Source organism: Suillus clintonianus (genome assembly GCF_016758775.1).
Source record: "Suillus clintonianus strain FC179 chromosome Unknown DEU56scaffold_87, whole genome shotgun sequence".
Lineage (NCBI taxonomy): Eukaryota > Fungi > Basidiomycota > Agaricomycetes > Boletales > Suillaceae > Suillus > Suillus clintonianus.
This window is the reverse complement of record NW_024539311.1, coordinates 144,799-159,288: the sequence shown is the minus strand read 5'-3', so window position 1 is coordinate 159,288 and position 14,490 is coordinate 144,799. Positions and strand designations below refer to the sequence as shown.

General features: G+C 48.5%; 2 protein-coding genes across 2 annotated transcripts; one reads left to right on the top strand and one right to left on the bottom strand.

Moving 5' to 3' along the window:
* Nucleotides 1–1,022: 1,022 nt before the first annotated feature.
* DEU56DRAFT_916527 (uncharacterized protein) lies at nucleotides 1,023–5,363 on the bottom strand (the record flags this gene model as incomplete). Its single annotated transcript, XM_041357868.1, has 14 exons — nucleotides 1,023–1,335; nucleotides 1,403–1,704; nucleotides 1,745–1,926; nucleotides 1,976–2,205; nucleotides 2,250–2,653; nucleotides 2,705–2,941; nucleotides 3,304–3,556; nucleotides 3,609–3,680; nucleotides 3,729–3,779; nucleotides 3,831–3,882; nucleotides 4,555–4,658; nucleotides 4,713–4,908; nucleotides 4,982–5,140; nucleotides 5,198–5,363. The coding sequence occupies 14 exons, from the start codon at nucleotides 5,361–5,363 to the stop codon at nucleotides 1,023–1,025; spliced, it is 2,721 nt and encodes a 906-aa protein (XP_041204577.1).
* Nucleotides 5,364–6,396: 1,033 nt separating this feature from the next.
* Nucleotides 6,397–9,983, top strand: DEU56DRAFT_873093 (uncharacterized protein; the record flags this gene model as incomplete). Its single annotated transcript, XM_041355834.1, has 12 exons — nucleotides 6,397–6,696; nucleotides 6,749–6,960; nucleotides 7,009–7,240; nucleotides 7,284–7,382; nucleotides 7,433–7,626; nucleotides 7,683–7,848; nucleotides 7,899–8,047; nucleotides 8,096–8,490; nucleotides 8,531–8,713; nucleotides 8,761–8,899; nucleotides 9,123–9,601; nucleotides 9,649–9,983. The coding sequence occupies 12 exons, from the start codon at nucleotides 6,397–6,399 to the stop codon at nucleotides 9,981–9,983; spliced, it is 2,883 nt and encodes a 960-aa protein (XP_041204576.1).
* Nucleotides 9,984–14,490: the final 4,507 nt, after the last annotated feature.

Below are 14,490 nucleotides of genomic sequence, written 5' to 3'. Positions count from 1 at the left end.
CAAACGAGCCAAAGCCCAACCTACTAAATTGCTTCAAAAAAATGCTTATCGCATTGAAATCTCATTTTTATGTTGTGCCTGCTGTACTGATATTTTCAGTGGTTGGTTATTCCTTGTTCTTTCTGTGTCAGCTGACTTAATGTACAGTTCTTCGGCAGTTTGCGGGTGGCTTGGAGAGTTCCCTTGCATTACAATCGTACCCAAAACACGGTGCAGTCGACACTCAATGAATCTTCCAATTTTTACCTGCTCTACCGTCCAGCTCTCAGATCAATATCTTCATTCGGACTCTTGGCTCTTTCTGTTCGGTGAGTAAATATATGACTTTCGAGTGTTCTGACCAGGTATTATTTGCTTTTCAGTGTTACTTACTGGCAGGACTCTGACAGCCTGGACCCTGCCGTTTTGCATCTTCTAGTACTGCACCCTCCAGTAATGTCGCCAAGCCACCACGGCCTCCACTCCTCACTCACACCAGCCTAGGCTATTGCGCCATCCACCGCCCTCTCAACCTTCCAAATGCCTCTGCACCTGTCGCACAGTGAATTGCAGGCTCACTACTGTACCATTGCGTACATTTCAATTTTCAGTGAATATATCAAACTAACTCAACGCCCACACAGCATTTTTACTTTGTCCAACCGGTGAGGTTTGCAGTCTGAGCTGAGACTGCAAACCTAAGCCGCTCTATGCCAAACACGCTGATCAAGTCCGGTTTAGAGGAGGACCTTTCTGTACTCTTAGTTTAGTGTCTGTCTGAGCCTACTGGCCATGTCGTATGAGACCTCTCTAAATGATTATTTACATATTTTCAATCCTCGGTCGCCATTTACACTCAGTGACACTTGTCTCATGCGCAGATCAGAATTTGCCTTGTTTATGTAAGTGCCCGGAGGGCTGTTCTATCAAAATTTCTTTTGATGTGAGTCAGAGACTGGTGCTCGCGCCACCATGATACTGTTAAGCTCAAGACAATGAATGAAATTTCAAGTACATTATTTATAGATGTGTTCAACTAATAATTAACCAATCGCATTGGCGGCAGCAGCTCGAGTGGACTGGAATCTTTGTTGTTTCCCTCGGCTGGAGGAGACAGCCTGTAGCGGATCTGTCTCTCCTGCACGTGTGCATTGAGCCCGTTTCTGGCGCTTTGCCGGACGTTCATCTACAACGTTGCTGGGGTTTTGAGCATCAAGTCCCACCCCAGAAATAAGCTGCGAAGGCCTTGTTCCCAGTGTCACAGGAGTCGTGGGTGCAGCTACTGAGGATGTGGTGATGGGTATGGTAGTTGTGGGTGCAGCTGGAGAGGGTGTGATGGTGGGTGTGGTGGAAGACCTGACCACAGGTGAATGGGTGATGGTAGGCATGTCAACCACTGTGGTGCGAGGGTGTGATGACCGACGTGGTGCTAGGCGACGAGAATCTAATGAAATTGTCGAACTGATAACGAAGGTGGGGAGGAGAACAGACCAATCCCGTGGTGGTGTTCTGGAACTGCATGGATTTGAGGGCATCGTCAAAACTCTCGAGATTTGAATCCAGATTAAGAAATGCGGTGGGGGAAGACATAGGGTCCAAAGTGAGTGGCGCTAGCGGTGGTGGACAGAAGGGTACATAGCCCTCTGGCATGGGGATGATGGGCCTATCCAGCTCTTGGTTGATCTCATTGTCTTGAGGAGCGGGGGGCAGGTGTTGGAAGAAATTCTCGTAGAAGTGCTCTCAGGTCAGGTGGCGCAGGAACTACCTCTTCTTGCGCTAAGTGCGTGGGAGGGAAGATAGGTGCCAAGATAGGTGCCAAGTCTGCCTCTTGGGATGTGGGGTTTGAACCATGTAATGTATCAGGCGCTACAGGCATAGGCATTGGAGGATCATCGTTTGTAAGCATATCGTCTGGAGCGGGTGTTTTATTTGAAGTCCCAGCTTCAGCTATATATTATCAGTGAAATGTTTGAAAAAAAAATAGTTGGATACATACGGAAAACATGAGACACAAACTCGTAGTAGGGCAGCATAACATTATCGTTAGAAAACGCGTGGTTAAATCGATTACCGAGTTTCGTTGACCCTACATGTAAGCTGCTGACATCAATCGCACCCCCATTTGATGGGTCAGGGCCACCGAGGAGGACGCTGAATGTCCATCCTGTGGCCTCATGAAGCTCTCCGAAGAAAGTTGAGAGAATTTCTGTAAGTCTCGGTATAATTCTGTCTTCAATCAGCAAAGGAACAGGCATGAAGATAACACTTACAGATCATTGGTCACCTCAGATGATTTCCTCCCCTTCGCCGCCTCGCGCGCTGCTTCCCTCATCTCTCTCGTAAGTTGAGAGATTTCCTCTTTCACCTCAACGGACTCATTCTCCCAGCAGCGGTCAACATGCTTTCGGATCACCCGAAGGTTCGTCTTCTTGGGATCGGGGACGTCAGGTTGTTCTTTGATGGCTTTTAGCTCATCTTTAACGCTGGCCTGGACTCGAGTAGTATAATACTTTTTAGCGTAGACTTCGCTTTCCTTGAGAGGACGTTTCCGACCAGCTGTGGGTCCCTTAACGATATTGCTGAGAAGTTTGTGGACAGCCGAATTGCCCGCTGCAGCCGCTTTGCGGCCAGGCTTTGAATTACCATAATCATTACGGAATTTGACCGTCAGGCGCTGGATGCAATGTAAGTCCCCAATACCATGCATGAAAAATAAGAAATAGACCTTCTGAAGTGCGGCTTTGAATTTTTCGTTCTCCTCTAATTGAGCCGCGGTGAGAACTTGATCCATAGGAATACCTGGAAACAAGGAAGCCCTCGCGGGCCATCGTTCCTCCCATTGTTCGAAGAAGGGTTGCCAAAAAGTGGTATAGTTCCCCTTCTTTTGGCATTCGAGGTAATCATCCTCAAAAGTTGCGATGAAGGCCAGTTCCTCCTGCGTCAGCCATGTACGCGGCGCCATCTATTCGTGTTACATTTAGCATGCCATCACATATGACTATAATTAATTAAATCCATTTCGTCATAACATACCTTTTTTTTTGGTTCCGTACGCGTTGTCACTGTTTGATGCCAAGGTTAATGCGTAATGCCAATACAGTTTTCCAAGCTCGGAATTTTCCGATTGTCACCGAGCGCTCTGATTTCAAAAGGTGTTGAATCAAGTTCTATACTACCTAGTTGTATTTTGGGCTACTAAGGAATAACATTGTGTTGGGTAAGTTGATGATGTAGTCTATGCTGTTCATGCGCTTCAACTAAGGAGTCTACACCTAACATGGCATGACTAAACACGTCTTCTAAGTCAGCCAGAACCCTGCGCACATGAGACACAGAACTATGTGCCCGACTGAGGTCCTGCCCTGTCCCACATTCCTCAAGAACATCGTTTTCTACAGTTTGCGCACGCATAAGGAGGTCTTCCAACCCATTGTGAGCAGACCGCAGGACGTCCAACGAATCTGGCTTATCCGGGTTTGCTATGAAGAGCTCACAAAGGCCCTCAACCAATGCTGTGCTTGACGATGACCCAATAAGGACCTGCAGGCTGGCATCGATGTCATCGCATTGCCTTGCCCTTGATCGAGATCATTTAGCCTTATGAACTACTGCGAAATGAAATAACATACCATTTGTTTTTGCGTTTGTTGTGTGCATCTCGTACTGAGCGCGCCGGTTTGAGGCTACTGGTATTGTCCAAGCTGGGCGATCAGGTAAGTGACAATATTATAGTTGTGCGAGAAACGTACGCCTTTGAATTTGATTTGTTTTGATATTTGATACGGATCTCCTCACGGTTACTAGGTATAGAATGTTCAATGGTTTGAGACATTGATATTTCAATGACATACCGAGCATAATAGGCTTTCCGGGATCGGCGTGCAGCTTCAATTTTCTCCTCAGCTGTATGGTGTGAGCGTGGCCTTCCTACAGTGACAGGCCTATCACACAGCCTAGAACTTAGGTGACCTCGAGTCAGATGTTCAGATATTCAAGTGGCTGGTATGTATCTTACCTATCTTCCTTCCCCTTGTATATCTCCTTTTTTTGCGCACATAGCTTATCGCGGTGACTGTAGTATCAGTGGGTCCACCATCATTAAGAGAAATAACAATAAAGTGAGTGAAGTACCGTGCATAGTAAGCTCGTTTATAAGCGCGTGCAGCTTCTGCCTTTTCTTCTTTAGTGTTGTGTAGACGTGGTCGTGCCATGTGCATAAAAGTGGGTTGAAAGTAAGCCAGTTGAGGCACTCAATATATGCGTAGGAGTTTTGAATGGCTTCACGTAGGAGATTAATTTGGATTTTTATGCGAATTTATCCTACCATTCTCTTACCATCCTTCAAAATTGAACTCTACGAATATCATGCCTACAGTGTAGGGTTTATATCTTAAGTTTAATGTTCTTGATAGGCATGGCGCTTGTATGCTCTCATTAATGTAATACTTGTTTGCAATATGTTTTGATCAGACGAAGCACACCGACATTCAAGAAAAACCGTTCATTTTGCGACAGCTATGGACATACACAAAATTCACTAAATAATCATGTGCTACAAGGCCTGCGAAGCATCACCGCGATCAATTGCACCCTTCACGATGTTTATCCCTTGCTCGATGGAATCCACCTTGTGGTAGATGGCTCGAGAGACACCGAGCACTTTGGGACCGGTTGCATCCCTACAATGAAGAAATGAGCTACTAGACATGAGAAATTCGGAAAATCCAGCTCACCAGCCTGAAAAGATGCCGATGTAGCGACCTCGAGTCACATAATAGAGCGGCGGGGTGGCATCAACTGGGACATTGAAGTAGGTATCGCGGTAATGAATCAATGTGGAATCATTCGCAAGTGCAGCAGCTGCAGCAGCCGCATCTTCGTCATCAGAGGAGTCGTTTTCCTCGTAATCGACATAGACAGTGACATGCCCTGCAGGAACAACCACAGTGGAGAGCAGCAGCATGTGCAGTTGCGGGGGCAGAAGTAGGAGTGGTGCCAGCACTATGGGCAGCAGCTGCGCCAGGAGAAGCAACTGGTGCAGCTTCCCTGGGACTGTCAATGGTTGTAGCAGGGGGGTCATCAGAGACAGCGGGAAGAGCAGCCAATGCCATTTCGGTGCTGCCAGCGGCAGGGCCCAGGCCCATTCTGACGGTGATGTTATCTGTAACATTGCCAAAGCTACATGAGTAATGAAATATAAAAGAATCAACGGATTCACCATTGGATGTATCACCATCGGTGCCCGTGTCCGTGCCAATGTCTAAGGCCTGAGATAGTGTCTTTTGATCGTCGAGGGAAAGACACTGGAGAAGATTGATGAGACCGTCCAGTCGGACAGATACCATGGTATCTGTCCGACTGGAGGAAGGCAGTTTCTGAGTCATGGGAGTGAGTTAAGTGAGTACCTTGAATAGATAGATAATGTATCACTCACCACGTTCTGAATTTATACTCCATAGGCCGGCGGGGTCGGACGTCCAAGAAATGGAGGATGGGATGACTTCCTTGGATTTGGGAAATGGCGGATCACTGCAAAGTGCCAGATATTAGTAATCCACGTGGCACCAGCTGACTAATCTTGGCAAATCCATCACAGCTTCCATCAACATCGGAATCGGGGATCATCAATCACTGATATCGCGCTCAAGCTCTCATGTATGGTCTAGCAGGTAAGTGGATTCTCTAGTACTATCCACCAATCTTCTAAGCTTGCCCGACACCCCAGTACCAGAACCATTTCCGCGGCTCAATTCCCGTTCGATTCTTCTCGCGACGCAGATTACGTCGCGTTGTCCACAGCATGTGGCCCTTGATATTCTGCATCAAGGTCAGTCATAGTGCATATTACGTGCACAGCTGACTTACCCCTCGAAGAATCAGCATCTCCGCCGTCAATTTGGCATGCATGCTGTCGGTTAGCAAAATGTGAACATTCGACCCGGGCCACAACTTCTGGTGAAGAGGCCACATGTGGTCGAAATCAATAAGCATGGTCTGTACGAATGTGATCGTCTCATCTGAGGTAGGAGGCCACTGCATATACTGTGGTATATGATCTTTCAACCAGTCCTTCTGCACAGGCGTGAAAATCGGCCCTCTGGTTGGGGTTCGATTATATCGCATTATGTATGAACGAATTTCCGAAGACACAGGTGCTGGGGGCGGATTGTGGTCTGTTTTTGAATGTCAGGTATGTGGCAAGATATCACTATCAAGTGGCTCACTTCGACGGGGGCGCAACAAGTATTCAACGGTTGCCGGTGGGATGGCATTATCATTCAATGGTGTTACCATGATTCACGAGGTGGGTGAGGAGGGACAAATTTGTCCATTATTATATACTGGCGGGATCCTCCAATTACAAATGGAGGATCCTCTGACTACCCGACTGAGCTGACAGATTAACCACAGTGCACAATGCCCCGTGGTCGCCCCCCCAAGAGGCCTGCACTTGAACGGGAGGTTTTTGTCCCCGTCTCTATCAACCCCGAACCTCATCTTTTACGACTTCGTGCAGCAGAGATTACCGCTGAAGGGAGCACACGGCTGCAAACACACTATGTTGCTGGAATTCCCCCCGAAAATTCATCAAACGACAACATATTTTGGATAGATGACCGCGTTGAGCATCCCAGCGACTGTCAATTTGAGGACGAAACACTTACAGACGACATTGTTGATATTTGTTCCACGGAGAAGCGCAAAGAGACTGCGGCAGTGGGTGTTCTCATTTGATATTCGTTTGGGCATGCTAACTATTGGACTTAAGGACCAGACCTTGCTCGCCTGGATTGGACAAACGTCAAATCTCCTGGACGAAATGCTGCGCCTCAATGGACGCGGGACTGAAGGTGTCACTTGCTCATGTGGTGGCAGTATACGCCCTCAACGTCCGATGCGTGACTGCCATGGCATTCAAATATTCTGCCGTGAATGTACACTTCAAAACCACGTTCTTCATCCTTTGCATAGGATTGAGGTGTGTTTCATACTTATTTTGGGCATCAACGTATGACTGATCCTTGTCAGATATGGAATGGGACTTTTTTTCAGCGTATCACACTCAAACAGCTCGGGGTTCGGGTACAAACTAGGCCATAACCCAGGAGAAAGGTGCTACAAACCTTCTCCCGCTGCCGGTGATGATTTTGTGGTCATCGCGCTCGATGGTATTCATGAAATCGCCCTGGACTTTTGTGGCTGCGCTTCGGCTCAGATTCGGTATAAACAATTGTTACGTATGCGGTGGTATCCAGCCACAGTCTCAGAGCCTCGAACTGCAGCAACCTTTACGGTTTCTGCAGCATTTTCATATTCTATCCTTTGAAAGCAAGGTGTCTGCTTACGAGTTCTACCAGTCGCTCGCAAGGCACACCGACAATTCAGGGTTAGTAGCGATCAGGGTGAGTATTTTAATTTATTCCTGCAACTGTCTGATGATGATATATTCTAGGATCGTTATTCCGCTTTCATGCGGATGGTACGCCAATGGCGTAACCTCAAGCAACTTTCCCGCGGAGGAAGGGGACACGACCCCGCTGGTGTCAATGCTACTGCCGAAGGAGAGTTAGCTGTTCTCTGCCCCGCGTGCCCACAGCCCGGGAAGAATCTTCCACTAGACTGGGAGAAGGAGCCTCTATTTACCAGGTAAGATGTTGGTCGTCTTTCCCTGATTTTGCTGAGCTCACACGTTATCTGAGCAGATGGAAATATGCGCTGTTTGTTGCAATCGATGCGAACTTTAGATTGAAGCGCAAGGCGGTGTCTTCTGACACTGCTGACCCTAGCCTTAATGCTGGATGGGCGTATTTTGTGCACGAAGACTCATACAAATCTTACCTTGCAGATCGTGCTTCCGACAAGCAAGAGGTAAGTAACATGTTTTCAATGATAATTCTCAACTTAGACTTTTTCTGTAGCGAAGCACGTGTGTAAGCCACAATGCAGTTAACATGGCGGATACCAAGTCCTCCCGTGGGCTTGCTGCAACAGGAGTTGGGACGATCGACTGCGCAAGGCACGATATGAAGCTCCCAAACGGAGTTGGAGACCTGCAGAAGGGTGAACGGTATGTATTATATTGCATTTGGAATGTTTTAAGGCTGATGTTACTCAGGTACATTAATATGGACTATATCATGTGTTCTGCGCTCTTCATCCTCGCGATGTCCATGATCAACATATCCTACGACATCGCCTGCCAGTGGCACAAGAGACTCTGGACTCGAATGGAAACGATGCCGGAACGACTTTCTCCCCCCCGCGAATCTTCCCTCATACGTGTTTTTGTGCCGAAGTTCCACATCCAGGCCCACATCGATAAGTGTCGCACCAATTTCTCTTTCAACTGGTCGAGGTACGTGGGCCGAACAGATGGCGAAGCCCCTGAACGGGGCTGGTCCAATATAAACCGAGTGGCATCAAGTACCAAGGAAATGGGACCGGGAGCACGCCGGGACACTCTTGACGATCACTTCGGTGATTGGAACTGGAAAAAAATTACAGCATTAGGTGAGCGGTTTCTTTCTTTCAGTCTCAAATTCTGACATAGACTTAGGGCGGACATTGCATAAGAAGATGATTGAAGCTGTAAAGTGGACGAAGGAGCACTCCGAAGCCCTCTCGGAACTGGAGAAGACTATTCAGCCGGCTCTTATCGCGCAGTGGAAGGCAGAGGTGGAATCCTGGGAGGAGGATAACTCCTCTCCGAACCCCTTTGAAAGCCGGTTTAACCGTAAGTGATCCTGGTGTTTTTGCAGTGGTTGTTCTAATAAATGGTAGCGGTTACACAGGCATCCGTACGACTACAACTCACTGAGCTTGAAGCTCAAGACCTTCAAGCTGGAATCAATGTCTCACTTCACACCGATGTCTCTCCAAGCGGATTGATTACATCGGGCATGGATCTCGAGGATCAACAGTAAGTTTTGTATTCATTGTTACACTACGCCATACTGACAGTTCTACAGGGCACGCTTAAGATCCAGTCTTGCCAATGTGTCCCTCCACGACACCGACAATCAGAAGGCCATAACACAAACTCAAATCGCCTCCCTCCAATGACGGCTTGATGCCTGGGCCCGCATCCAGGAGCTATACATGCCGGTTGTCTGTCAACTCCGGCATTGATCATCAGAGGCTAGTGGGAGGCCACAGGAACTCAAACCTGAAGACTTCAACCTGTGGCTCCCTTCGCAACTTCCAGCTGGCACCCCCGTAGACCTGACGCTCGCTGGCCACGAGTGGGAGCTACGCTACGCGCAGGCCCTCGATGCCCTGAACGAAGTTCGTTCCCACCTCCGGCTTCGATCCCACATGTACAAGTACAAGGATAAAAATGTCCGTGGTCAAGCGGGTTCCACTCGCGCCAAGAAAATCATTGATGCCGTGGAATCGAGGAAGCACGCCAGTGTATTGAAGTACAGACGTGCGCGCAGTGCCCTGCTGTCTCTTGGCCACCGTCTGGAGAAGTGCGGTTGGGAGCTCACCATGCGCCCACTTCTTGACTCTGATGTTAAGCCTATGGGTGACATGGAGCAGCAAGGGAGAGGAACCATCTCCTGGATTTGGTTAGACTCCCGTGCTGATAACAGCTGTACAGAAAATGAACACATACAGGATTGTAAGTGTATGGTATGTTTTACTCACATTTATCTGACATTTTGATAGGTGTCCGCTTGGAATGGTGCAAGGCTCGTGCCCGCGCACACCGGTGGTCGGAGGAGGTGGAGTTATTGCTAGAAGAGATGAGACGAGTGCTGGTGTTTTTGAGATGGCAAGGGTCCTGGTGGAAGGAGCGCGTAACTCTTCGAACGCTCAACTCAGCACCTGCACAAGAGGGACTGTCAGCGTACGCGTGTCGCCAGTCTGCACTGCGTGTGCTGCTGATAGCCAAGTTTCAAAGGCTGTGGAGTGATGTGCCTACCCTTGTCTCTGGTGGTGTCCTGATTCCAGAGAGCGGAGAGGTAGATACACCTACTATTGACGCTCCCTTGCAGTTATAAATATACATATATCGCGTGATTGTTCTTAATATTAACGCGGGGAAAGAAGCAACACTGGAGAATGGTAAGGGCGGAGATCACAGATCGCAGAATGCCAAAAACGAGACCATCTATGATGGATCTCAAGTCACATACCATAGATCTCAGATGAATCAGCTAATAGCGCTTGGAGCAGGGAACTAGAGGGAGCTGCAGGTGTAATAGATTCATATATCACTGGGAGCTATGGCAGTGAGCAACTATTGTATCACATTTACACTACACTACCAGTGAGTAATATATCAATACCACGGCTACTGGTGCACCATAGCATCACTAATTACTATTTGTAAAAATCACACTGCATTTGATCAAATCTATTTGTCTTCTTTCCCGTCACGAAAACAGTAAGCAACGCATAGATTATATTCTATGAAAGTTTGAGGCATGAAAACTTCATAGAATTGTGTCTACGCGGCGGCACAGCTTTTCGGGACTTTACCTTTCTTGCTTCATACCACTACGTACTACTTGCAAGTTCTCTTCAGATCGACTACACTCTCGTTTCGTCGCACCCGCCCTCCATGCCCCTTTAGCAGCAACAAGCGTCTCGTTCCAAAACGAAGTTTCTTTATATAAAGATCCTTTCCCAGGTACATCATTCTAGCGTAAACCATACTCGACGCACCGTTTCGATAACCGTAATTTTTCTAGCGCAAAATCACTTTCCGTGAGCTGCTGTGGCCCATCCCGCCCTCACGGCTCACCCTGGACACTTACGCAGATTCGAAACTGTGTTTCGGGTCATAAAACCCTTCGGGTTTTGAGCCCAAATAGCACCATAGCATCACTAAGAGTCTGTTCGGGATCACGATTTCGCCCAACTTCGAGAAATTCAGAAAAGAAAAAAACAATGTTAAGTAAGCACGCCCTGATCGGAGCTTGAAACCGATGTCACGCTGATCAGTTGTTATCAATATGCGCGTGTAGTATACGCACACCGCGGCCATGCTTTCCAACCTCTTGCTATACCGTGACAAGGTCGATGACGAGGATTCAACAACATCAGGCTCGAGGGATCATGAGAGGGATGAGGAGGACCAAGGAGATGAGGAAGATGAGTCTAATGAGGACTTGGAGGAGAGTGTAGAAGACGCTGAACAATCCGACTTAAAATTTCTCCAAGCCATCATTCAGTTCTTTCAGCGCGTGGTCTCGTCGGCTTCCGAAGTCATCAACATTGCGGGGATCGCTGTAAACGCATACACTACTACCTACTACGACAAACAACCCTATCACACGTCAATCCTGACGGGGGTTGGCTGGGTCAACGAACTGCTGAATGGCCATCCAGAGCGGATTCGATGTGAGCTCGGCGTGCATCACCACGTATTCATCATCCTACTTCAATTACTTCGCAATGGCGGGATCAACGACTCAAAGCACGTCACCCTAGAAGAGCAGCTAGCCATCTTCCTATATGCCTGCGTTACAGGCATTTCTGTACGCCACCTTGCTGAGCGTTTCCAGCGCTCAAACGATACTATATCGAAGTGCGTCCCCCCACTCTTACCCCTAGCTATGCGTACTAATTTTATTCCTTTCAGATACTTCAAACGCATTCTCATCGCATTCTCCTCCCGCCCAATCTATTCCACTTACGTCCGGCTCCCCGACGCAGACACTCCGATACCCCCTCAAATTGTTGAGACAACGAAACTATACCCGTACTTCGCAAACGTTATCGGCGCTATTGACGGCACGCACATCAATTGCCATCCCTCAGCTGCTGATCGCGATGCCGCTCGTGACCGCAAAGGCAATTTAACTCAAAATTGCCTTGCTGCATGCGACTTCGACATGCGTTTCACGTACATGTTGAGCGGCTTTCAAGGATCCGCAGCGGGCGCTCGTGTCTACAACGTGGCACGTCTCACTGATTTTACAATCCCTCCAGGCAAGGTTTACCTGGCGGATGCTGGATTTGGTGCATGCGACGAATTGTTCGTGCCTTATCGTGGTGTCCGCTACCACCTTGCTGAATGGGGCCGCGCAAATCAGGTGTATGTTGCAGTGAGTTGACTTATCACCCTGGCACAGTACTTACAATCTTTGCAGGCCTTGCAATGCCCAGGAATTATACAACCTACGCCACGCGCAGCTCCGCAATGTCGTCGAGCGTATCTTCGGTGTCCTCAAAAACCGCTTTCGTATACTTCGGCTCCCTCCAGAGTACAATTCCGACATACAGGCCCGCATCCCTCCGGCATTGTGTCTCGTACACAATGTCATCCGCATCCACGACCCAGACGAATTACTCGACTATCGTGACGTGGAGGCGGATGAGTGGAGCGGTAACTATGATAGCGGCACACTCGCCGATGGACCTCCCACTGAAGCAGCACGCATTCGTGCACACGATGTTCATGACGAGATTTCTCAGTCGATGTGGGATGACTACCTTGCGGAAAGGCGGCGCAGAGGAGCACCTGTGCCACCTGGTGCAAACTGAATAATATTGTCATTTTTTTGCTGTAGGTATCTAGTCCTATGTACAATGTATCTTGTCTTTGCTGCCCAATCATGATGATGTTTTCTGTCAACTTCAAGTATTGTATTGCGCGCAGATGTATTGTAAAGGTATTATAAAAGTTGCTGTTCGTTCGCGCGCACTCTCCTTGCCTCCTGCAGGTGCTGCGCTAAAAATATCTTCCTAATACCATCTCTTGTAATGCTATTATACGCGTCAGCGATAGTGACGTCAGCTTGAAACAGCCTGATCATTGCAAAAGCGTCATAATCATCCAAGTCCTTCTCCTCTTGGACTCGAAGCATGGCGCGCCGCTTGCGGGATGGAACGGGCTCCATGATGTGGGCTGTGATGACGTCCTGAAGTGTGGATGACGCGGTAGATATTTCGCCGGACACTTTATCCCCCAACCCTTCCAAAGCCAGCGGCAGCGTGAGACGTTGTGATTTCGACGACCCTGACGCACTCTTTGCTTTTGAAGAGTGTGGAGGGCGGGACGCGTATCGTTCACTATCGTCCCCGTCGGCTTTGCGCTTCACTGCGGTTGATGAACCAGGCGTGGAAATCGAGGGGGCAACAAAAGGCTGCATTGCAGCGTTGAAGCCTCTTGGCGTGACAGGTGTGATAGGCGCGGGGACAGGTAGGATAGGCGCGGGGACAGGTGGGGTATCGTTCGGTATTGGGGTGGTGCGCATGTCGTCATCATCGAGATCGAGATCGCGGAACTCGACCTGATGGAGCGCGTTCTCCAGTGACGACATGACATCGGCGGGGGCATCGGCGGTAGTATTTTGAGTTATGTCGCTACCAGTTGCTGTAGGAGTCGACGTGTTTGTGGTGAGGCTCGTGCCGGCATGAAACCCAACCCAGCTGCTCGTGTGTGTCGGAATGATCCCTCGCAGCGCCTCGTAATGTGACCAGCCTTTATTTCTTAAAGGCTTCGCTGAGGGGTTATGCTGCGTGAATAATTAGTAAGGTAGAGCAGGGGAAATAGACGAAAAAAGACCTTGATAAAGTCCGCCCACATAGTCTCTGATTCTTCGCTGATGTTGGCTCCTAATTCCGGGTGGAATGATAGCCCCGAGGCATGGCTAGCGATTTTGTCGACCACCTGATACATCTTTTTGATCTAGAGATACATTAAATTATATCAGTAACGGCACATGTATCAATACAACAATAGTACTTACCCGAGTCCATTTGGATTGGCAGGCTTCGGGTGTCTTGGGAGCGCCTTCGGGGCATGGGCGTGTTGCCATCTCGGCGGCGGCACCAACCCAGAACGATTTGGTGAAGTTCATACCATCGCCACCTTTGGCGTGGTGTTGTACAGCGTATTCCACGAGCTTCCTCTCATCATCCAGAGACCATATGCAGCGGTCTTTTGCTGGTGCGGCAGTTTCCTGACTGTCAGTGGCTGCTTTCTTTTTACCTTTTCCTTTAGTCATAGTTGGGTGGAACCGGAGAGAGTATCGCGCTGATGAGTTTCGTGTCGAGGGCATGATTGAATCGATAAGAAGATGTCACACTGTGACCAGGGCACACGGCACACCGGCATGCTTACTTAAGTTGTTTTTTTCTTTTCTGAATTTCTCGAAGTTGGGCGAAATCGTGATCCCGAACAGACTCTAATTACTATTTGTAAAAATCACACTGCATTTGATCAAATCTATTTGTCTTCTTTCCCGTCACGAAAACAGTAAGCAACGCATAGACTATTATAATTGGGCCGTGTCGTTAGGCCATTTTAATCCATCAGAATGCCGTAAAAGAATTTCCGACATATTGGTTCCTTGGTGGCATGTGCCGTGACATGCTTCCATTGACCATGAGGCATACACGGTGAACGAAGGTGCAGCTGGCATGATGGCCTACTAGTACGTTCCACATAAGTAATTCTGTAAGCTTCCCGCGCTCACAAGTTTCCCAACTCGAGTTGGCATGGCAAACTCTCGCCATACCTCACACATTCCCTGTCCCCTCCACATCTCTGGTACC